At 47.4% G+C, this 19,747-nt stretch overlaps 1 protein-coding gene across 1 annotated transcript in view; it reads right to left on the bottom strand.

Annotated features, from left to right (window-relative positions):
• Positions 1 to 19,747, bottom strand: part of Slc6a11 (solute carrier family 6 member 11) — a 115,339-nt gene that overhangs the window by 17,369 nt on the left and 78,223 nt on the right. Inside the window, exons 7-8 of the mRNA NM_024372.2 lie at positions 5,432 to 5,535; positions 1,335 to 1,459 (exon numbers count right to left, since the gene is read on the bottom strand). Of these exons, the coding sequence (NP_077348.1) occupies positions 1,335 to 1,459; positions 5,432 to 5,535 (229 nt within the window). The remainder of the gene's footprint in view (positions 1 to 1,334; positions 1,460 to 5,431; positions 5,536 to 19,747) is intronic.

Here is a 19,747-nt window from a genome sequence, read left to right as displayed (position 1 = left end):
CAGTGTGTAAGGCAGCGTTCACCTCTGATGTCATCTACTTTGACTCTGACCCAACCTCTTTGAGGCCCATATCTATCTTCAATACTCAGGATCTATAGCACTTTTTCACTGCAGTGCAAAAGAACCATGTAAGTCAAGAAGGTGTTGTGGTTTGCCCTGGAGTTATCTGTATTTTGATGCTAATTCCACTGCCCCAAGGACAGCTGCCTAGTCACACACTCAGGACTCAGGTCACTTCAACAGAACCTTCTCCCCATTTAATTTGTAAAATATAGGTGAGGGCAGGTACCGGATAGAAGGAGGCCTGTCATTGCATGAGAAGGAAGGATGGGCAGGAGAAAAGTTTGAAGGGAGAGGAGACAGGAACGTAAAGGAGGATGAGACAAGAGGGGGAGAGAGAGACAACTTGGTAGGTGATGTTAGATTCTGCTCTGTGTATTTACAGGTTGTTATTAATGTTCTTAAGGGATGGATGGTACTGGGCTTTGAATGTTTAGGTGGGCAATTATATCTTATCATTTGGGTCAAAGGTTATTGTGTTGTGTGTTCTTTCATGTGTAGATTTAAGTGTAATGGAGTGTGGGGCAGCTGGTCTGGGCCACCAGAGAGTTGGGATGTGTGTTTCTGGCATGGAAACCTGCCTTGGGAACTAGATAGGTATAGAGAGTGCTGATGGCTCAGAGAGAGGCCTTCAGCAGTGTGATAAGGGATGGAGCAGAGCAGGTGAGACGCTTTGCTGACTGAGAATTAAGATATCTATCAGATATCATGGGGTATCACAGTGTAGACCTAGTGGGGATAAAAGACAGCCTTTTTAACTTTTTATATTTTTACAACAACGAGAAGGAACTGTGATCACAGTGAACCCTCACTCTGCTCATTTAATACAAACACATCAATACCTTAGGCTGTGGTATCTCTGAGGACTCTATATGAGGAATGGGGTCACAGGAAGAAGGGAGGCTTTCAAGCACAGGAGCATGTGTGCAAAGGGTCTGTTCTGGAGTATGGTGGAGAAGTGAGACAGACCATTGAGGTTGGATAGAGTGGGCCAATGGGCTGTGCAGGCCTCCCTCAAGGCCACATTGTAAACATACCATGGGGTTGAGTGCAGAGCAGAACAAGTCCAAGGTGAGTGAAGATGTGGGACAGGAGGCAGGGTAACTTGGGAAGTAACTGGCTCTGGTTCCCCAACCAGGGAGGTTAGGGACGAGTGTGGCCACACCTCAAGAAACAAACCGAGGACAGGAAGATCACTGTGTGGCCACATTGTCCCCACCCCTTGGCTTCCCCCACGAGCTTGGGCTTTCTACATCCGGGCTCTGTAGACTTACCTGATTCTGCCACCTCAGCAATAGGCACGCCCTGCTCGTACGCCATGAAGCCCAGGACTGAGAAGATAGCAAACCCAGCCACGAAGCTGGTGCCACTGTTCAGACAGCAGAGCATAATACAGTCCCTGTTGAGAGACAGTGACAGGTGTCTGGGTCAGCTCAAGCAGAATAGGCACCTTCTGGAACCTTCCCCACCTGAGACCAGGGCATACTGTGGGGAAGGCAGCAAAGTATAGACACTGACAGACTCCTGTTTTCTAGATGAAGTATTTGTGGTCCAGAGAGGGTGGCTAGCTGGACCACAACCACACAGCTTTCCCTACATTGCTAGAAGACAAAGTGGGTCACAGAGAGAAGGATGTGACTGAAGGTAGGGAGCCTAGCTTTATTGAACAAGAGAAGGAAGACTCAGGAGACAAACACTGCTCTGATTCCTGAGGAGAGAGCCAGAGATAGCAAGCCAGGAGGGGACCATGCTTCCAAGTACAAAGCCCAGAAGGTGGGAGAAGTCTCCGTGTAAGAAGCTAGGTAAGTGACTAAGAACCTTAAGCCTGCAGCCCAGCAGCTTCCAGAGGAGAGGTTTTTTGGTAACACCCATCCTAGCTAAGCAAGGGAGAGGTTTTGTGGTGGTACCAATCCTGGCAAAGCCCTGCATTCTGCTCTGCATAGGTTCTGCACTTTGAGCCAGTTTACGGAGGAAAATGAACAGAGCAGTTACTCTGACCTGCTCTTAAGAGGGACTCACCAGCTGGGAAACACCAACATAAAACCCTATGGGAAACCAGGCAACAAGTGATGGATGGCGATCCAGAGACTTGGCCCATCCTTGCACAGGCCCTGCAACTCAGCCTCCACAGTGCAGGCTCACAATTCAAACCAGGGTGCACGCCAGTGCCCTGCTCTCTATGGAAGCTGTGCTTGGGTAATCCTGACCAATAGTGTTCTAGATGGAGTGACATTGTGGCCTTTGCTCCTGACGCAGGAGCTAGAGTTTACTGCTGCTTCCTATTGAATGGCATCTCCTGCTGACAGCATAGAGAATCTGCATAGACTCTGCTAGCCAAAATCTGACATAGCTACCAACAGGGGGTGGGGCTTGAGGCTATGGTGGTGCCCAGTTCTCTTATCACTCCTCATCCTGCCCCTCATCTGTTGTGCTCTCTGGCTTGCTCAGAGACTGTGCAGCTGTCACATGCAGGACTGAGAACTCTCCCCTCTTCTTGCATCCTGCTTTTTGTAATAGAGCCAAAGGTGATACTTATCCCAAGCCAACAATGACCTTGGTAATGAGGGCACAGTGGAGAGAGCACAGGACACAGAGTCAGGAGCCTGGGCTATGATTATCCTGCAAGGTCTTTTCTTTGGGATTGACCTAACCATGATAAAGCATTTTGGTTTGTTTCTAACCCCCACACTAGGGGGTGGAATCGAACCTCCAGGTCCACTGGTTTGGGTTTAGCCATGTGACCTACTTTCCAACAGTAAGATGTTAGCTGACACGACACAGACATTTGACTTGTATCTTCTTAACTGGACCTGTCTTCTATCATTCTTGTTATTAAAATAACTATTGTTGTTGTTGTAGTTGTTATTGTATGAAGAACTCTCCAGGAGACTAACTGTCCCTTCAGCCCGAACCACAGGATGTACACACAAAGAGCAGATTTGAGCTTGACCTGAAGCCAAACCCACTCACTCATAGCCTGGACAGTTTCCCCAGCCAACCTCAACACAAACACTCAGCCCCTGGGGCCAAGGTTACTTGTCACAAACATTACCATGGCAGCAGATGACTGATACAGGTCCCTTTAAAGACACCCTTTAGACAGTGAATGCCAGCTGGGTGGCTAACCTTGATTTTATATACTATCTAAAGCCTGATTTGCCTCTACTCTGGAAGAAACTCAGTGCAGCCTAGAGGAGGACCACATTCTTCTCGAGTCAGAAAGGACTCACACTTTCTCTAGCATCTTATTGTCCAAAATCCAGTTGCAGCTGCCCTTTGCATCTTTCCTCATCTAAGCTAAACAGCCCTGACTTATCCAGCTGTGGGGACAGAAGGAGCTGGAGAAGAGAGTATTACTCCATGCTTGCTACTTTCTGGATTTCTCCCATCATGTTTAAGGAGAGCTGCCGTGTGCCAGCTCTGAGTCAGGTCCTCTAATCCCACCACTGGAGTTCATGCTCCAGCATCAGTTATCAGGTAAACTGTAGCTGGGGATTCAATCCTCCCAGATACCCCTTCTGGAGCTACATAGCACTTGCTAAGAATCAGGGCTTCCAAGACCAGACTGGGCAGTTACCTTCAGCCACCATGAGGCCAGGGAAGGCAAATGTCCCTATCTGCAAATCCCATCTCCCCCATAGGCCCCTCTGACCACTTTCCTGTGTTTGAGTTCTTAGGGACCTCCAGTCCCCTCAGCACAGTATCTGGATGTCCGTCTCCACCTGTGAGCTCACTCACCCACACCAGGCTGGGCCCTGCCTGGCCAGGGCTGTTTTATCCCTCTCATGACTTCCCTACAGCTCCAGCAATCTCTGGGGAAGGTTTATGTAACCAGGGCTTTGAAGTCAGCAGGAGCTGAGCTGGGCTTGCATGAGCTCCAGAGGCGACTAAGCTGTCAGGAGAGGGGATTAATTGACTGCTGGGCAGACCTGTTTGCAGAACAATCTGGAAACAGATTTTTGCAGGCATCTGCTTTGTTCTACTGAGCAGACAGGAAGAGGAAAGTCCTATCTGCTGAGTTCCTACCAGCAGAGGGTTAGGACAGGCCCCTCGCACAAAATGAAGTGCTGTTCATTTTCAGATCCACTGTTAGGTTGCTGGTAGAGAACATCATTCATGTTTAATTTTATGTATTTTGTTCTAAGTCCCCAAACACCTTATATGTCACTATTATAACTTCCAATTTAATCAATAATTTGCATATTTTATTTGGAGTTAGGTAACAGATATTATCTGCTCTAATTTGATTTTCCTTGCTAAAATGGGGCTGGGAAAGGACTAGGACAAGGTCTAACTGTATCATAGGCTAGCCTGAACTCATTATGTAGCCCAGGCTAGCCTCAAATTCACAGCAATCTTGCTTCATCCTCCTGCATGCTAGTGTTGTGGACTAATATGCCTGACTTCCTTGACTCTTTTTTTTTCCATCATAAAAGCAATATGAACCCAGAGTAAAGAAAAATGCCTTCTATATACAGGAATCAAGAGAGGCCCAGCTTCTTGATGTGATATTTTGAATAGTTTTCTCTTTCCTCCCAGAAGTTTGAGGCGGTGTACGTTTTCGTGTTGTTTCCCTCCTCTATGGGCTCCATTTTAGTTTTCTACCATTGCTTTGCAACTTCAAATACTATCCTGGTCTGTTCTCATGGCAGTGCCCATCACAACGCCAGAGACTCCTTCCTACAGAAGGAGCTCCCAGTCACACAGTGTGATGCTCTGTCCATCTACCATTGAGTATTCATCTACTGTGTGCTACATGCTGGGCTCTTAGGCGTGAGGACAAACTGTCATCGAAGTCAAAGACCCCAGAGTGAGTTTGTGCCCTCCCTCTCCCACATTGCTGACTGTCCCTGGTCCTCAACCTCATGGTGGCCACTCAGGCTACAGGCCTGAAAGGATGACCCACACAGCCTTAGCCACCTCCCTGCCTGGTCCCCTCAAGGCTTTGAAAGTGACTAGCTGCAGGATGTCAAGAGGAGTTGGGCCAAGGATAGGCCAAGGAGGGCCAGCCGCTCTAGGTGGGTCAAGAGAGGGCCCCATGGACCTGTGAGAAGCAACAGGAGTCAGAAACAAGGTCCGTGGTGTAGAAACAGTGGGGTTGAACCAGTTTAGTTCCTTATTAGCCGTGTGGCCATGGGAAACTTATTGCACATATACACCTCTGCTGTACACACTGGCACTGGGTCCTGACTGGGGATGCAGGGTGGGTTTCCCGTGCATCCAAGTCAGACTCTGCTTGCATGTGGCAGTTTCCCAGTTCTGCCCCTGTGATCCCGGGGAAAGAGAATGGCTGACCAGCAACTATGTGTTCACGGCCCCGTGCAGTAGATAGCTACAAGGGTTTGGAAGCTGTGGCTGTTGTCGGGCTCACCTGTAGCAGTTGTTGTTATAGTTGTTGTAACTCCCCAGAGCGGTCAGGCAGCCCAGGCAGATGGCATAGGAGAAAAAGATCTGCGTCCCAGCATCCACCCACACCTGGAGGAGGGCACAAAAATGTGGGCATTGAGAGAGTCAGATGTGGGATGAGGGAGAGTCAAATATAGGAAGGAGTGTCCGATGGAGGAGGAGGGAGCTTGCTCTCTGGACATTCCCCCGCAAAGTAACTCTAGGTTAGAAATATCAAGCTTCCTAATATTTATATTCCTGGGGAAGACATTTCCTTAACAAATTCTAGATCTTTCTAAAGGTTGTGGTAATAGTTCACTATATAATGAGAACTTGGATATTGAGATGGGCCTGCAGGCATAAGCCTGTAGCCTAGCACTAAGAAGGTTGAGGGAGGAGGATCTCTGCAAGTTCAAGGCCAAGCCTGTCTACTCAGTGACTAGGCTAGCCAGAGCTACTTAGCAAAACCTTGTCTCCAAAAAATAAATAGTTGGTGATTTAGCTCAGTGGTAGAGCGCTTGCCTAGCAAGCACAAGGCCCTGGGTTCGGTCCTCAGCTCTGAAAAAAAGAAAAAATAAATAAAAGAAGTAAATAACACCAGGTGTAGCGGTACATGTCTTTAATTCCAGCACTTGGGAGGTGAAGGCAGGCAGATCACTGTGAGTTCAAGGCTAGTCTGGTTTACATAGTGAGCTACAGGACAGCCAGAGCTAAATAGTGAAATCCTATCTTGAAAACAAAACAAAACAAACAAACAAACAAACAAAATGGTATTTGGATATCAAGGGCCCTGGTTCCAGCAGTGTGACTTTGGGACAGTAGCTTAGCATCTCCTAGGCTGTTTCCTCATCTGCAAAGTAGGAAAAGGAGGACCCCGTGAGGCCTATGAGGATGAGCATATCAGGATTGGGATTCCTGGTCATGGGTCCTGTGTGTACCTGTTCATGCATGTGTGCATGTGTTTGGGTCTACCAGCCTACAAAAGATTTCCTAATGCCAGCTTCCCTGGGATGCAGACAGCCACCAACGTCTTAGTCACTAACATCCCGTCTGGTTAAAACTCCTATAGACAGATGACATTTCTAGTACTCTCCCTCCCTGAGGCTCTAGGTTCACTACTTCAAAGTCTCTAAGGAAAGCCACAGCTGAAACACAAGCTGGGATTTGAGCTGAACATCCAGCGCCACCTGGAGATGAAACTCAGCACTGAACACAGACAGTAGCAGCCGTTATTAGGCACTTTTGGCATGCAAGGCACCTTGCTGAGCCTCTGTGTAAGACTGCCTTGGAGTGTCAGCAGTCTTGGGCAGCCCTGTGCAGGGTACAGTTGATGCTCTTAGCCTTCTCTCGGAGCCAAGGAAGAAAGAGGGCAAATAACCTGCCCAAGAGCATACAGCTGGAAAGTGATGGGTGGAAACACACACAGATCTTCTAGAGACACAGCACTGCCAGACTCATGCAGGTTCAGAACTAGACCCTGCATCCTGGTGAAGCATCCCTACCTCAGAACAGGCCCGCACTGTGCTGGCAAATTAAGATGTACCAATACACAGGTATTGGGAAATAGAGCACAAGAATATTTTTTAAAGCCATTGGAATCATATTTTGTGTCTACTTACACACACACACACACACACACACACACACACACACACACACACAGTGTTTAATTGAAGTTATGCCCTTTGGGTAACCTCTCAATAGTCAGAGACTAGATGGTATAAACCCCAGTGCTAGGCATGGGAAACAAACCTTTGCATTGTTGGTTAGAGGAGCCCAAGAAACTGCCCAAATGACACAGGCTATTGCCATAGATCATGGTGCCTTCTTGAAAAAAGAAGGCAAGACCTCATTTCTAAGAACTCTACATAGTTTTGACACAGGAGGAATCCATCTGGATCTGACCTAAATGTCTCCTCCCTGAGGACCACCTCTCATAGCGTCAGAACAATCCATGCAAGCTGCCATGGAGAAGACAATCAGTAGTCCTAGCCAGCTGTGACATCTATGAACACAAATAATGATCAGAATGACAAAAGACACTGAAAATTACAAAATCAATCTCTCTCTCTCTCTCTCTCTCTCTCTCTCTCTCTCTCTCTCTCTCCCCCGCCCTGGGATAACCAACAGCTGATCAATTGGACTTAAGGCTTGCCCAGTAGGAGAAAATTCATGCCTGGCACTGTAAACCTAGCCAACTATCATGGCTCCTGAGGTATCAGATCCTAAAGGAGAACCTACCACAGCCACTATAAAGCAGTATTATTCCTAACTGCCCTCAAAAAATACTTACCCTTCCACCCTTGGGTGATTATGGCTCTCACCTGTCTTCAGAATAGCTCCCTTTAGCAGCAGAGATCATCACAGAAAGCCACGACTAATCAGGTGCAGAGAGCATTGATCAGGAGAACCTAGCCCCAGTGGTTACATCTACAGCACATCCCTGTACCTAAGGCTCAGGAGACGTCTTGGAAGGAGGGATAGGAAGACTGGAAGAGCAAGAAGACCAGATATTGGCTGTAAGACAGTGTCTTCTAAAAAACAAAACAAAACACAAAGTGGAAGTTTGGGGGAACAAAGGGAGCAAACATGATTAAAACAAATTCTTTGAAGTTCTCAAAGAGCAAGGATATTACATTTAAAAGTATTTTATAAACTCCGCAAAGCTCAAGAATCACTGTTGCAGATGGAGAGTCAGGGTGGGTAGCAGTACAAAAGAGAATCAAGACGCGAAGAGGGATTTTCAAAGTGTCAGGAACTTGAGAATGCCTACATGTTGGCAGGAAGGGTCCAAAAGAGTAAAACTTGCTGAAGATTGAGGCAGGAGATGAATATGTTATTCAATGCTGCATCCTGTCGTGGTTTTCCCATGTGCCAGTCTCTGAGAATTCCTCTTTCTGCACTGAAAACCAAGCAGACCACAGGGAGACACAGAACACAGCTCACATGCTGACTCAGGAACAGAATGCCTGCTCCTGAAGGAGCCCTGTGAGATGCTTGGTGGCTGACTGGTCATGGGTGGCTATTTACAAGGGACTTACACCTGTGGCTAGTGGTCCTATGAGCTCAGCCTCCCACAGGCCAGAGCAGGGAGAAGCCTGCAGGCTAGTGGAAAAGCTTGCTCAAGCATTACTCAACAGAACATCATCATAGTCCTCAACTCTGAGTTAAAAAAGATTCCAGATCTCCTGTCCACACATCCCAATGATGGGCATCCCAAACCCATGCAAGGATTGGCACTTGCTGACAACTTTCCTGCAAATCCAACACCCATCTCTTCCCTTTGAGTATTGGGACTTCAGATTCTTTTTGGGAACCTACTTCTCTCCAACTCAGAGTGGGCCCATATCACAGGCCTGACTAGTTTTTCCAGGAATGTGGAAGACTTTGAAACCTTGGACTAGGAAAACAGTTAAGTGCTATCTGCAGAGTTTAATCAGCCATCCCAGGGAGCACTTGGAAAACAGTAATGCCAAGAGATATGTAGACTTTGGATGCCCAGCTCAAAAGGTTTCATGTGAGAATAATATTAGCATCTGAACTAGAGATCATTTTTATGATAGTTTGGCAAAATCTGTTTGTTTTCTGTCCTTATCCTAAGAACTTGCCTGAGGCTAAATTTAAAAGCATCAGCCTAATTTCTTCAAAGGAAGAGATTTAAAAAACAGTCCAATATTGCCTGTCATGTGGTTATTAATACTTAGTAATTAGCAGATTACAGTGAAAAAAGCCAATGGAACAGAACAAATACTGAATGTACAGTATGGACAGGACTAGGACCCTTGCAAACCTGATTTGACAGCCAAGTCTTGTGCTGAAAGAGAGGCTATGATTGTGAGATTAGAACTATTAAGGAGAAGACATATCTGCAACGGGATAAAGAGAAGGCTACCCTTAGTAATAGCTTGTTTAGAGCACACAAGACTCTGGGTTCAGTCACCAACACTATGCAGACACAAAATAAAAAGTCTCGAAGAAAGGAGTTTGAAAGTTCTTATCATGAAGAAACAATATATTTGAAAAGACAGAGATGTTTGAGCTGGTTTAAGCATTATGTAATTTGTATATACATTGAAATACTATCCCATCCATAATATACATACTATCCCATCAGTATAATCAATGTTTACATTTTATGTATTAGTTTTAAAAGCTCATTTCACTTTATTTTTGAGATGGAGTCTCATGTAGTCCAGTCTGGCCTTGAACTCCTTATCTAGCGGAGGATAACGTCAAGCCCATAGTCTTCCTGCTTCCACCTTCCAAGTGCTGGGATTACAGGTACCCAGTTCATGTAGAGCTAGAATCAAACCCAGAGATTTGTGCATGTTAGGCAAACACTCTTTCAGCTAAGTCACGTTCCTGGTACCAGGTAAAAATAAATATACCAATATGCAAGCTTTTTTCCTTCAAGTAGGGGAAGACTGCCTTTCATTACTGCTTTAGATCTGTTTCTTTAGGGACTTGTACTTGATTCGGGCCTTCTTTGCACAGTATTTATACTTACTGATTTTTTCACATTTAAAAAAGTACACTTCTTTGTTGGCTTATGCATTATTTGTTGTGGGTTTACCTGTGTGTACCTGCATGTGTGCCCCTCCGTGCCTGTCATCAAGAAACAACTACAGAAGTAGACTCTCTACTCTTCTCTCCACTTAGGTCTGGTGATGGAACTCAGGTTGTCCGGTTTCATGGCAAACACCTTTCCTTACTAAGCCATCTTGCAGGACCTTTCTTGTGTCTTAAACTATCTCTTTATTTCTATAACTTGGTCTTTGTTTTTCTCCTCAATAGTCTGTTTACCTCATGATACTATCATAGCCACAAACAGGCTTTTTGTTTCTTTTCAGTTTTCCTTTTATGAAGTGATCAGCCCTTCCTAGCTCTTCTTGGATTTCTTCTTTCCCCTACTTATTAATGCATCTGCCTTTTAGAGCTGGCTTTGGGATACTGCAGGGTTGGGCTGTCGTGTGGCTCTGACTACAGTGCATTCTTTACCATGGGGACCCTATTCTCAGGGTTTTCTTATAGCAAGCGTGTGTTGGATTGGACCACACTCCTCTTCTAGGGTTTTAGTGAAGACTGGAAGGGATGCTGCTGTGGGGAGGGATGGTGATGGTCCAGGGTGTATTTTCTAGTCTTTGTAGTTCTAGGATCCCCTCTTCAGTGAAGACTCTCTTCAAGAGTCTTTAAAATGGTGTATGTGTGTGTGCCTGCTTGTCTGTGTGTACATCACATGCATGCAGTGGTCATAGAGGCAAGAAGAGGGTGCTTAGACCCCTTAAACTATAGTTACAGAAGGATATCAACCATGAATGCTAGAAACAAATCCAGGTTCTTCATAAGACCAGCCAGTGCTCTTCACTGCTGAGCCATCTCTGTAGTCCTGATGTCAACCTCTCTAATAAAGACACATGCATCTTGGGCATCACACAGCCTGTGGAAATTCCAGGCTAGGTCTCTTAAGAATGTTCCATGAAGAGCCATGACATGTGTCTGGAAGGTTCCTCCTCTCAATAACTGGGTACAGCAGATATGCCCATGGCTAAGAAGATGCTGTTGTGCCTGGCTACCAGCCGGGCCTCTCGGTGTAGACTGAAGCTAATGAATCTATCAATGAGCTGCTGAAGTTGTCATTGTGAGGACTGCTGGGCCACTGATGAGCCTTGACATCTCAGGGTTCAGCTAGATACCTGCCTATTTATCACCCCCACAGAGCCTGTGCACGAGACCTCTTCCATCCATTGCATGGTGACCCAAACTTTCCCTGCTACGTCAGTAACTGCTTCCTACACAGTCAATGGGACAAAGGGACAAAGATCCAGAAGCTTCTTCAGGAAATTTTCTGGAGTCTGCAGGGACTGGTTCCTTCCACTTCTGTCCGTGTACCTTGACTAGAGTCAGGCCACAGGATCCCAAAATAAGGACAAGGAAGTCTGGAAACTGGTCCCATGAGGAGGGTATAAATGGCTAGAGGCTCCCATCACATTATCTCTAAGGCATAACTTCATGCACATATTTCTCTCACTACTTGAAATTTCTGATATACAGAATGAATGAATGAATGAATGAATGAATGAATGAATAAAAATATGGTGGCCATGGAAAAATTTGACAAACAAACAGAAGAGAGGTGAAGAAAACAAGGGAAATGAACACTTCTGACCCCTCCATGGAGTTGATGGGTCCCTCAGGAAAGACTTGACTTAACATTGGCCGAAGGGGACTGTGTTCTTGAGGCTGCCATGATTTAAATTTCAGGATTTATATGACATTCTTGCTGGGTCACTCTGGCACCTTTGCTTTCACTGAAGGGGAAATGGACTCATTGAAGGTTAAACAGCTCTTAAAGGAGACTCAGGTCTGAGTCTGTGTCTTTCTGGGTCTATGTTTCAGAGAATGGTGGGAGAGTTTCTTGGTCTTCAGCATGAACCTGGCATCCCTGAATTCTACAAAACAAATGACTTTATCTTGGTAAGTCCAGCCCCTTTGCTTGCATCTCCCAGGAGCTACAGAGGTGGAGGTTCCTATGAGAAATGACTTCCTATCCCTGCCCCCTACACAATGCAAGGGAAAAACAGTCTCACTAAACAAACTCTAAGGAAGCCAGGTCAGGGAAGGAGCGGATCCTCCCCATGTTCTGCAGGATGAATGGGGGGCGTGCTGGCCTTGCTGCAAGGGCAGCCCACATTCAGAGATTTTAGGGCAGATTTGTGTGGGAATAAGAAAAGCCCCTTCACAGCTTTCAGGACAACTGGTTCCAAGGAGTCCCAGCACATGGGTCAGGGTGCTACCTGCCGGCCCAGTGGGACCCTCATCATTTTGGAAGAATAGCTTTAGGCATGAGGACATATTCCCTTTCAAATATGTAGAGGCTATGCTGCCACAACGGGTGGCCCATTCAGCAGGGATAGCATGCTACAGTTCACACTATTGCACTGTGAGTCTTGTACTCACTCTGAGGCTGGCATCCATACCAAGTTTAGAGATATGGTTAAGTGGACCATTGGCTCACATTTTCCCCATAGCTCTGTCCCAAGCTTACTTATACAATGTCTAATTTTATCTACACATAGAGACAAAAGCTATGTGTCTTTTCAGTGCCTCTAAGATATGGGTGATTGTTGGGAAACAGGGGTCAGGACATTGTGCATAGGTAGAGACGGCGTCTTTCTGTTTGTTTCACACACAAAGGATAGACTCAGGGTTCATGCCTCGGGAACCAGAAGTTGTGCCCACAGGGGACTCAGCAGGCTAGTCACAGTGCTAAATGAGCCAGGGGCCTAGTGAACCCCACTCTTCCACAAGACAGCCCCTATCCTAAAACCCAGAGCAGAGAGAGACAGACTCCTGTCTTATATTCTGTTTTATATCCCCCCCTGTAACGCGGATACACTGGCTGATCTCTGAGAGTAAGAGTCACAGCAGGGACATGGTTCACCCAGCTACTCCCAGTAGAGATAAAGATGGAGAAGGAAAATCATTTGGCAGAGAAGGGCAGGTGAGGGAGGCAAGAACTGGAAGAGGTGTGCTCTTTGAAGGCTTCTGAGGTGGGATGGATGACCACAGAGAAACCCCAGCTAAAATGTACCTTCAGGTCTGCAAAGAGCCCACTGCTGGTCAGCACCAATGGCTGTGTCCCACAGGAGTAAGAACAGGTTGACAGTAACCCTGGTTACCACAGTGTCTCCAACCAGCTGTATCAGAGCCTGGGACCCCACGGGCTGGGCGAGTTGCATGTCTACCTCAGCTACCCTTCAGTCTCACTGTCAAGTTGGAGGTCTTCTGTCCTTTAGGTAGATAAGGCAGCTGGAAAGGGAATCTCCACCCACTCAGTTTGAGAAAGATGGACCCTGGCACATGTACAATTACCTTTGGCTTGGGAACAGATGCTTCTGAGGATAGGGGAGAATTCAGCAAACCATTGGTGGGGCGGCCAAACAGTAGATGGAGCTTGGGGACTCTTAACGGAACAATAGGAGGAAGGATTGCAGCCCCTAAGGTGAGAGGAACCCCACAGGAAGACCAACTGAGTCAACTAACCTGGACCCTTGGGACTGTCAGAGACTGAACCACCAACCAAAGAACATATACAGGCTGGAGCTAGTCCTCTCCACACACATGTGGTGTATGCAGCTTCTCTCCACACATACGTGATAGGTATGCAGCTTGGTCTTCATGTGGCTACCAAACAACTGAAATGGGAATTATTCCAAAAGCTGCTGCCTGCCTGTGGGTATGTTTTTCTAGCTGGGCAGACTTGTCTGGCCTCAGTGGGAGAGGAAGCCTCACAGAGACTTGAAGTGCCAGGGTAGGGGGATACCCAGAGGGTCCCCACCCACTAGAGGAGAAGGGAAGGGGACACAGGGGAAGAATTGTGGGAGAGGTGCTTGGGAGAGGGGCAGTGAATGGATGCAAAGTAAATAAATAAAAAGCAAAAAATAAACCAACAACCAACCAACCAACCAACAAACTTAAATATTGGTGAGGAGTTCCTATCAGATGCCTTGCTCGGATCCTCAGAGGGACTTGTGAACAGAGCAAAAGCTGTGTGTGGGCAGAGGCAGGTTGGGGTCTCACTCCTTCTGTGTGGCCCCTCGTAAATTCTTCCATCTCTCTGGGCCACGGTTTCATCATTCACGAACAGCAGATGAATAGAAACCATGCAGTGGGCACTGGGCACCTGCCCCTTACCCTGATACTTTTCAACTATGCTAAGAAAGCAAAGTCTCATGTCTTTGCCAATATCTGATAGCCAACCTCCCTCTCAGGCTTCTGAGATGCATCAGCCCTGCACAGATACACCTGGCTCCTCTGGTCATGAGTGCAGGAACCAACAATGAGTGGGGAGAGCCAATGCTTCTCAATTCCAAGGCTCCCTGCCTCCCTGATGCCCAGTGAGCACTGCCAGACCCAACAGTGCAAGCAGCCTTTGTCTTATGGTGCCAGGAGCCAGGACAGGGCTTGGTGACCCACAGACTTTTCTTGAACATTTTATTTTCAGACAGACACACAGACACATACAACTTTTTTAAAGTAGAGCCCTCAATTGAAGCAAAAACGTAACTATATGGCATGGCAGGAAAGAGCTGAAACAAGGTCTTTCTTTCCACCTTTTCTATTGGGAAGGCCTCTGAAAGGATTAAAAGTAGGTTAGAAGAAGAATGAAACAGCTGTGTTTCCAGTGTGTACCTGACAACGGCTTTTGTGGAAGTGAATAATTACATGAGAACTGCTTCCTTCCCACCTCTTTCTCAGCCTCCTCCGGGTTGCTAGGCACCCTCGCTCCTTCTCCCGGCTAATGCCACATACAGAAGCAAGTGAATACAGTATGGCCATTATGAGGGGCCTGGAGTCCAGGAGAAGGATTCAAATGCTCCTCCCCTGTGGCTTCTATGGGGAAGAGGGTTTGGGGGAGCTGACTTTGGATATATTTAAATGCTAATGTGCTGGGCCAGCAGGATGGTAGTGGTGGGAAGGGGCAGGGGATCTTGGCTTGAAAGCCCCACTGGAAACATGTTCTGTTGCTTCCCGAGTGGGTGCCAAGCCCTTCCCTGGGCAGCTGGCTTTGGCTACCCCCGGACCTGCCAGTAAAGTGTCAATGGGCTGGAGGGCTAAGCTGTGAGTACTGAGGTGCTGGCTGGCTCTGTGTGTGCGGAGTTTGGGTGTGTAGGCTGATCCTGGTGGCCCCTGTGTGTGCAGCGGTGAGCAGGGGTCACCGTGGCTGACCTTTGCCCAGGATGCTGAGCAGTTACATCCGAGACACAGAAAACAGGAAGTGGTTGGTGGTACCAAGTACGTGGCAGTGACCTTTGATGTCTTATATAGTAAAATCCTGGGGGCTAGGCATACCTGCCCCAGCTTATCACATGAGGTATTGAGCCCCATTTTCCAAGGGCTTAGCAGAGGAGGTCCAGAGCCAGGACCTCTTTCTCAGCTTAGAACCCCTCCCTCCTTCAAGATCTGTCCATGGGTGGGAGATCCAATTGAGCCAAGATATTCCCCACTGGAACTTCTTCAGGGGATCAGCCCTTGTGTCGTAGATGGCACATTCCATATGCAAGACTTGATATACACACATAAGTCCCATCGACTCCCACTAAGATCTACAGGTGGCCCCCACCATTGTGAACACCATGCTGATGACCCATCCCATTCAAAGTGACCTGAATCAGAGGTCCAGCCTTGCCTTGGCAGGGGTGTGGGCTGGCAGCAGTAGCCCTCACCCACAGACAGCACCAGGCCAGTGTGCCCTGGACCAAGCCAAACTCTAGCTCCCAAGTCCAACCCTGAGCTGGCATAGTCTCTTGTGTCAGCCAAGCAGGCCCTGGGATGAAGCCTTAGCCCCTCCCACTATGGCCACATTCTTTCCCCTAATAACTGTGGAATTGATTCAAAGTCAGGGGTGCTTTGTATCCTCTGAGGGCCAAGGCAGTGTGGGGTCCAGTCTACAGAAAAGGGTCTTGGGGTTGGAGGAGAGAAAATACAGCTGTCCGATGGAAGACTGCCCACTTTACTGGTCTGCCTACACACAGAACAGAGACCTCCCAGCATCCCATTGTGTTCTCTGAGCATCATCTGCCTGCCTTAGCAAAGACGGGATTCCATGAGAGCACACGACCCTTTGTGTCATGCTGGCAAGTTCTCAAGAACAGAGACCACCTCTGCTTGAGACTCAGCACACAGGAACACATCTTCAAGGTCCATGCAGAATCCCAAGTATCAAACTAGGTGTGGAACCTGTTGGACTGAAAAGGAAGGTGACCTGGAGATATCCCACGCAGATAGTCCCTGAAGTTCTTGAGCATTCCCCTAAAGCCCTTTCTTTTTCTCTTAGCCTCGGTTTCCTATTATGTAAAATGCAGAAACTAGACAGCAATGGTGATGGCCGCTATGTGACATGCATACCCCATTCTCACTGCTGCCCATGGCAGGCATTACTAATCAATCATTCTTCAGTCCTCAGTCCAGCTATGGTAAAAAGGGTCTGCTACCAGCCAGAGTTGGCAATGGAGTAAAACCTGGGAGATGATTGTTCATCTCTGCCATTTCAGGGAAGGAAGTAATAGCTAGATTTCAGGATTAGTTGAGCCCATTCCGGAAGTCCCATGCACAAGCCGATACATAATATTCTCACAGAAATACACGTTTAGTGGGTCACTGGTGCATGCATTGGTCTGGGAGACTGGAAGGAAAGAAGATGGCAGAGATGCAAACCAAATGCCAGATTGGGAAAGTTATAGTGGGACTGAAGTTGCCCAGCAGGGGCACTTCCAAGCAAGTGGCTGAGTGAGGGGTGAAGGGCATTCCTGAGCTCCCTGGAGTCCATGGAGCAGCTACAATTTATCAATGCATATTTGGTTGGAAGTTGTTCAAAGTTCCCAAGCAGGAATGTGCCCATGGGACTCACAGGGAGGCTGTAGGAAGAGATTACTCAATTCCGTGATGATCAGATGTCTGATGCTAAGTGGGAAAACACTCAAGTCCCCAGGGAGCCTCCTAGAGAGGACTCACGTTGGCTGGGGACTTCTCATAGTCACAGGAGCCAATGAGCTTCCGCCCTGGCTGACAGTCTATCTTGGGATGAGTCCCCTTGGCTGAGGATGAGAAGGAAATAGGTGCTTAAAGTGCTCTGAGCCACCCTTTAAGTCTGGGCAGATCTCTGAGCTTTTCTGCAGCCGAGAGGCCAAACCATCGCAGAGACACTATCTCAGTCATATATTCTGACCATTACGATATAGCTTCCAGATAGGGACATTCATAAGTAGTCAGACCCCCAAGATCCTCTGCTCAGGAGCCTGCAACCTAGCAGGTGTACAGTGGGAAAGGAACTCAGACAAACAGCAGGCCTGGAGGATGCAGGTCAGTTAGGCTGGGTGGAACCCCAGCCCTTCTGGGAAGACCTTGCAGAGGTTGAAGCCATAGTTTCTCTGTGGGTGACAGCACAGCTGGGAACTGACAGGTCACCCTGATAGTTCATGGCAGTGTTCATGCAAAGGGCTCACAGGAAACATTAAATGACCAGAAAAGGTCATGGCTATGCGTGTGTCTAAAGGGGATTTTTGAAGGGTCTAGGCCTGTACGTGATGTCGAGCTGAGAAAGCAAAGGAAAGTGTGTTCTCAGTCCTGCAGGCAGCTGCTCCTAAACCTTTAACTCCCTGTTCCCACCCCAGTCCTAGTTGTGGAGGCTTCAACTAGTAAAGGAGGCCGGGCTTCCCCGTTCTGGTTTGGAATCACCCCATTCACCAACGATTATCCTTACCCAGCTCTCTTTGGGGGATCAACACCTCCTCTCCCAAGGGCAGTAACACTTCCTAAAGAGTCAGCTTCCAAGGCTTTCCTCAGTGTCCCTGGGTCTCCCTGAAGCCAGGTCTCTTGGGCATCAGGTGCTCTTGGGAGTGTGAAAGGCCAGATCAGACTAATTAACACACACATTCTCTCACACAGTGTGTAGTGTGAGGTGAGAACACTTTAATTGACTCAGTAATTTCTAAGTATGCCATCCTTTGGATTTTAATGGGAATCGGTACCAGGACTTCTCCCTCTACCAAAATGCTAGGATGCTTAGCCCTTAAAGTAGTGAAGTATTTGTGTCAACCTCTGCACACCTCCTGCACATTATCTGGTCTATCAATGACTGGCAAAACCTAAACCACCTGAACCCATAGACAAGCTGTTGTATGTTATTCGGGGGAGAATAATGGGTGAAAGAGGCTTTTCGTGGTCACTGAAGATGCAGTTCAGAAGTGAGACTCTATTTGTCCTTTGGTTCCCTCTCTGAGATCTTTAACCATCCAAGGAGTCACCCACTATCTATACCCAGTCTCCAAGCAGGCTACACATCTGTCACCTGCCTCTGCTTCCCAAAACTACTGTCCCCATGGATCTTGAGGCCAGGCCTCTAGCAATCTACCTACCTCCCCTCATGGTCCTCTTTCAGCTTTCAGAACCCTCATCATCCTGAAAGGTCACCTTGCTACCTGTTCATATGGTCTGTCCTCAGCTCATATGAAAAGAAGTGACAGCGTTCTGTGTCCCTGGGAGTTTAACACCAAGGTTGGATGATGTTGGCTCAGAACCCTGAGGAGGAGCTCCAAACGCAGCAAGGTCTGGAGGCAAGCATGCATGAGAGGACAAATAGGGGACACAGCAGCCATGGCTATTCCCCCTCCCAAAGGATTCTCTGAAGCTCAGTGTCCCAGGCCTTGGGGCAAAGAAATAGAGAGCAAGCCAAGGTCCTTACTACTCATGCCTCCCTAGGTGACTTCACATGGCCATATCTTGAACAGCAAAACTAAGAATGATCATTAAGAAAATAAATCAAGAAATGAAGGCTGACATGTCCCAGGTGAAGGGCACACATGCCTGTAATGCACTTTAAAATGCATAGGAAATAAATTGGGTAAAGGAGGAATAGAGAGCCCTAGGCAGCGGTGAACACAGTGAGTGTCAGTGATAGAATCTGGGGGATGGATGCTACCCAGACTGATGACACAGGGGATGTTCCCTGGAAGAGACAGGTCAAGACTACAAAAGGAAGGGGAGACTGTCCCCAGGACACTCTGGAGAGGAGACATGATTCCTGCTCAACGGCACTACTGTGTTGTTATTCCCTTTGTACTATGTTAGTCATTCCCTTTGACTAACATGCTCTTGGAGAAGAAGGGAGGTTTGTAAGATTCTGGAAGCTTGGGATGTTACACAACTCACACAGTCTACTTCCAAGGCTACACAAGCAGCAGTGGTACCAAGGGAGACTCTTCAGTGGAGGTCCAAGGAGGTTTTTCTTGACTGTTACTCATACTGGGGATGGGGGAAGCATTTTGTTGATGCAGCTGCTCCTGAACTCACTGGTTTATTATTTAAATTTGGATGAGATTGCCTCCTGATCCCCTACTTGTGTCCCATCAGGATAAAGAGACAATTCATTCCTGTCATAGCCTAAGGAATGGTCCAACCTACTGTTAAGATGGGGCTTCCCACATCAATTATTCTCAAGATAATCCCTCATAGGCACACTCAAAGACCAAATACTCCCAGATAGGTGTGCCTGGAAGCTTGCCTCCTATGAAGTTCCACATCCCTCTAAGTTGACGATGAGTATTTCAGACATCTTGGCTATATGCTTCCTTGAAGAGAAGCATCCACTGCATGGATAACATAAGGATACCCTCTCGCCAGAAAGACTAGAGAATATGTTGCCATCCCCAAGAGTAGCAGTATAGGCTGATATCACAAACAGGCTGTGGTGGTATTAAACACACATATGCACACAGACTCAACTGTCTGTCCAGAAAGAACC

Source organism: Rattus norvegicus, chromosome 4 (assembly GCF_036323735.1).
Source record: "Rattus norvegicus strain BN/NHsdMcwi chromosome 4, GRCr8, whole genome shotgun sequence".
NCBI lineage: Eukaryota > Metazoa > Chordata > Mammalia > Rodentia > Muridae > Rattus > Rattus norvegicus.
The sequence above is the reverse complement of the archived record's forward strand: the minus strand, read 5'-3'. Positions and strand labels throughout refer to the sequence as shown.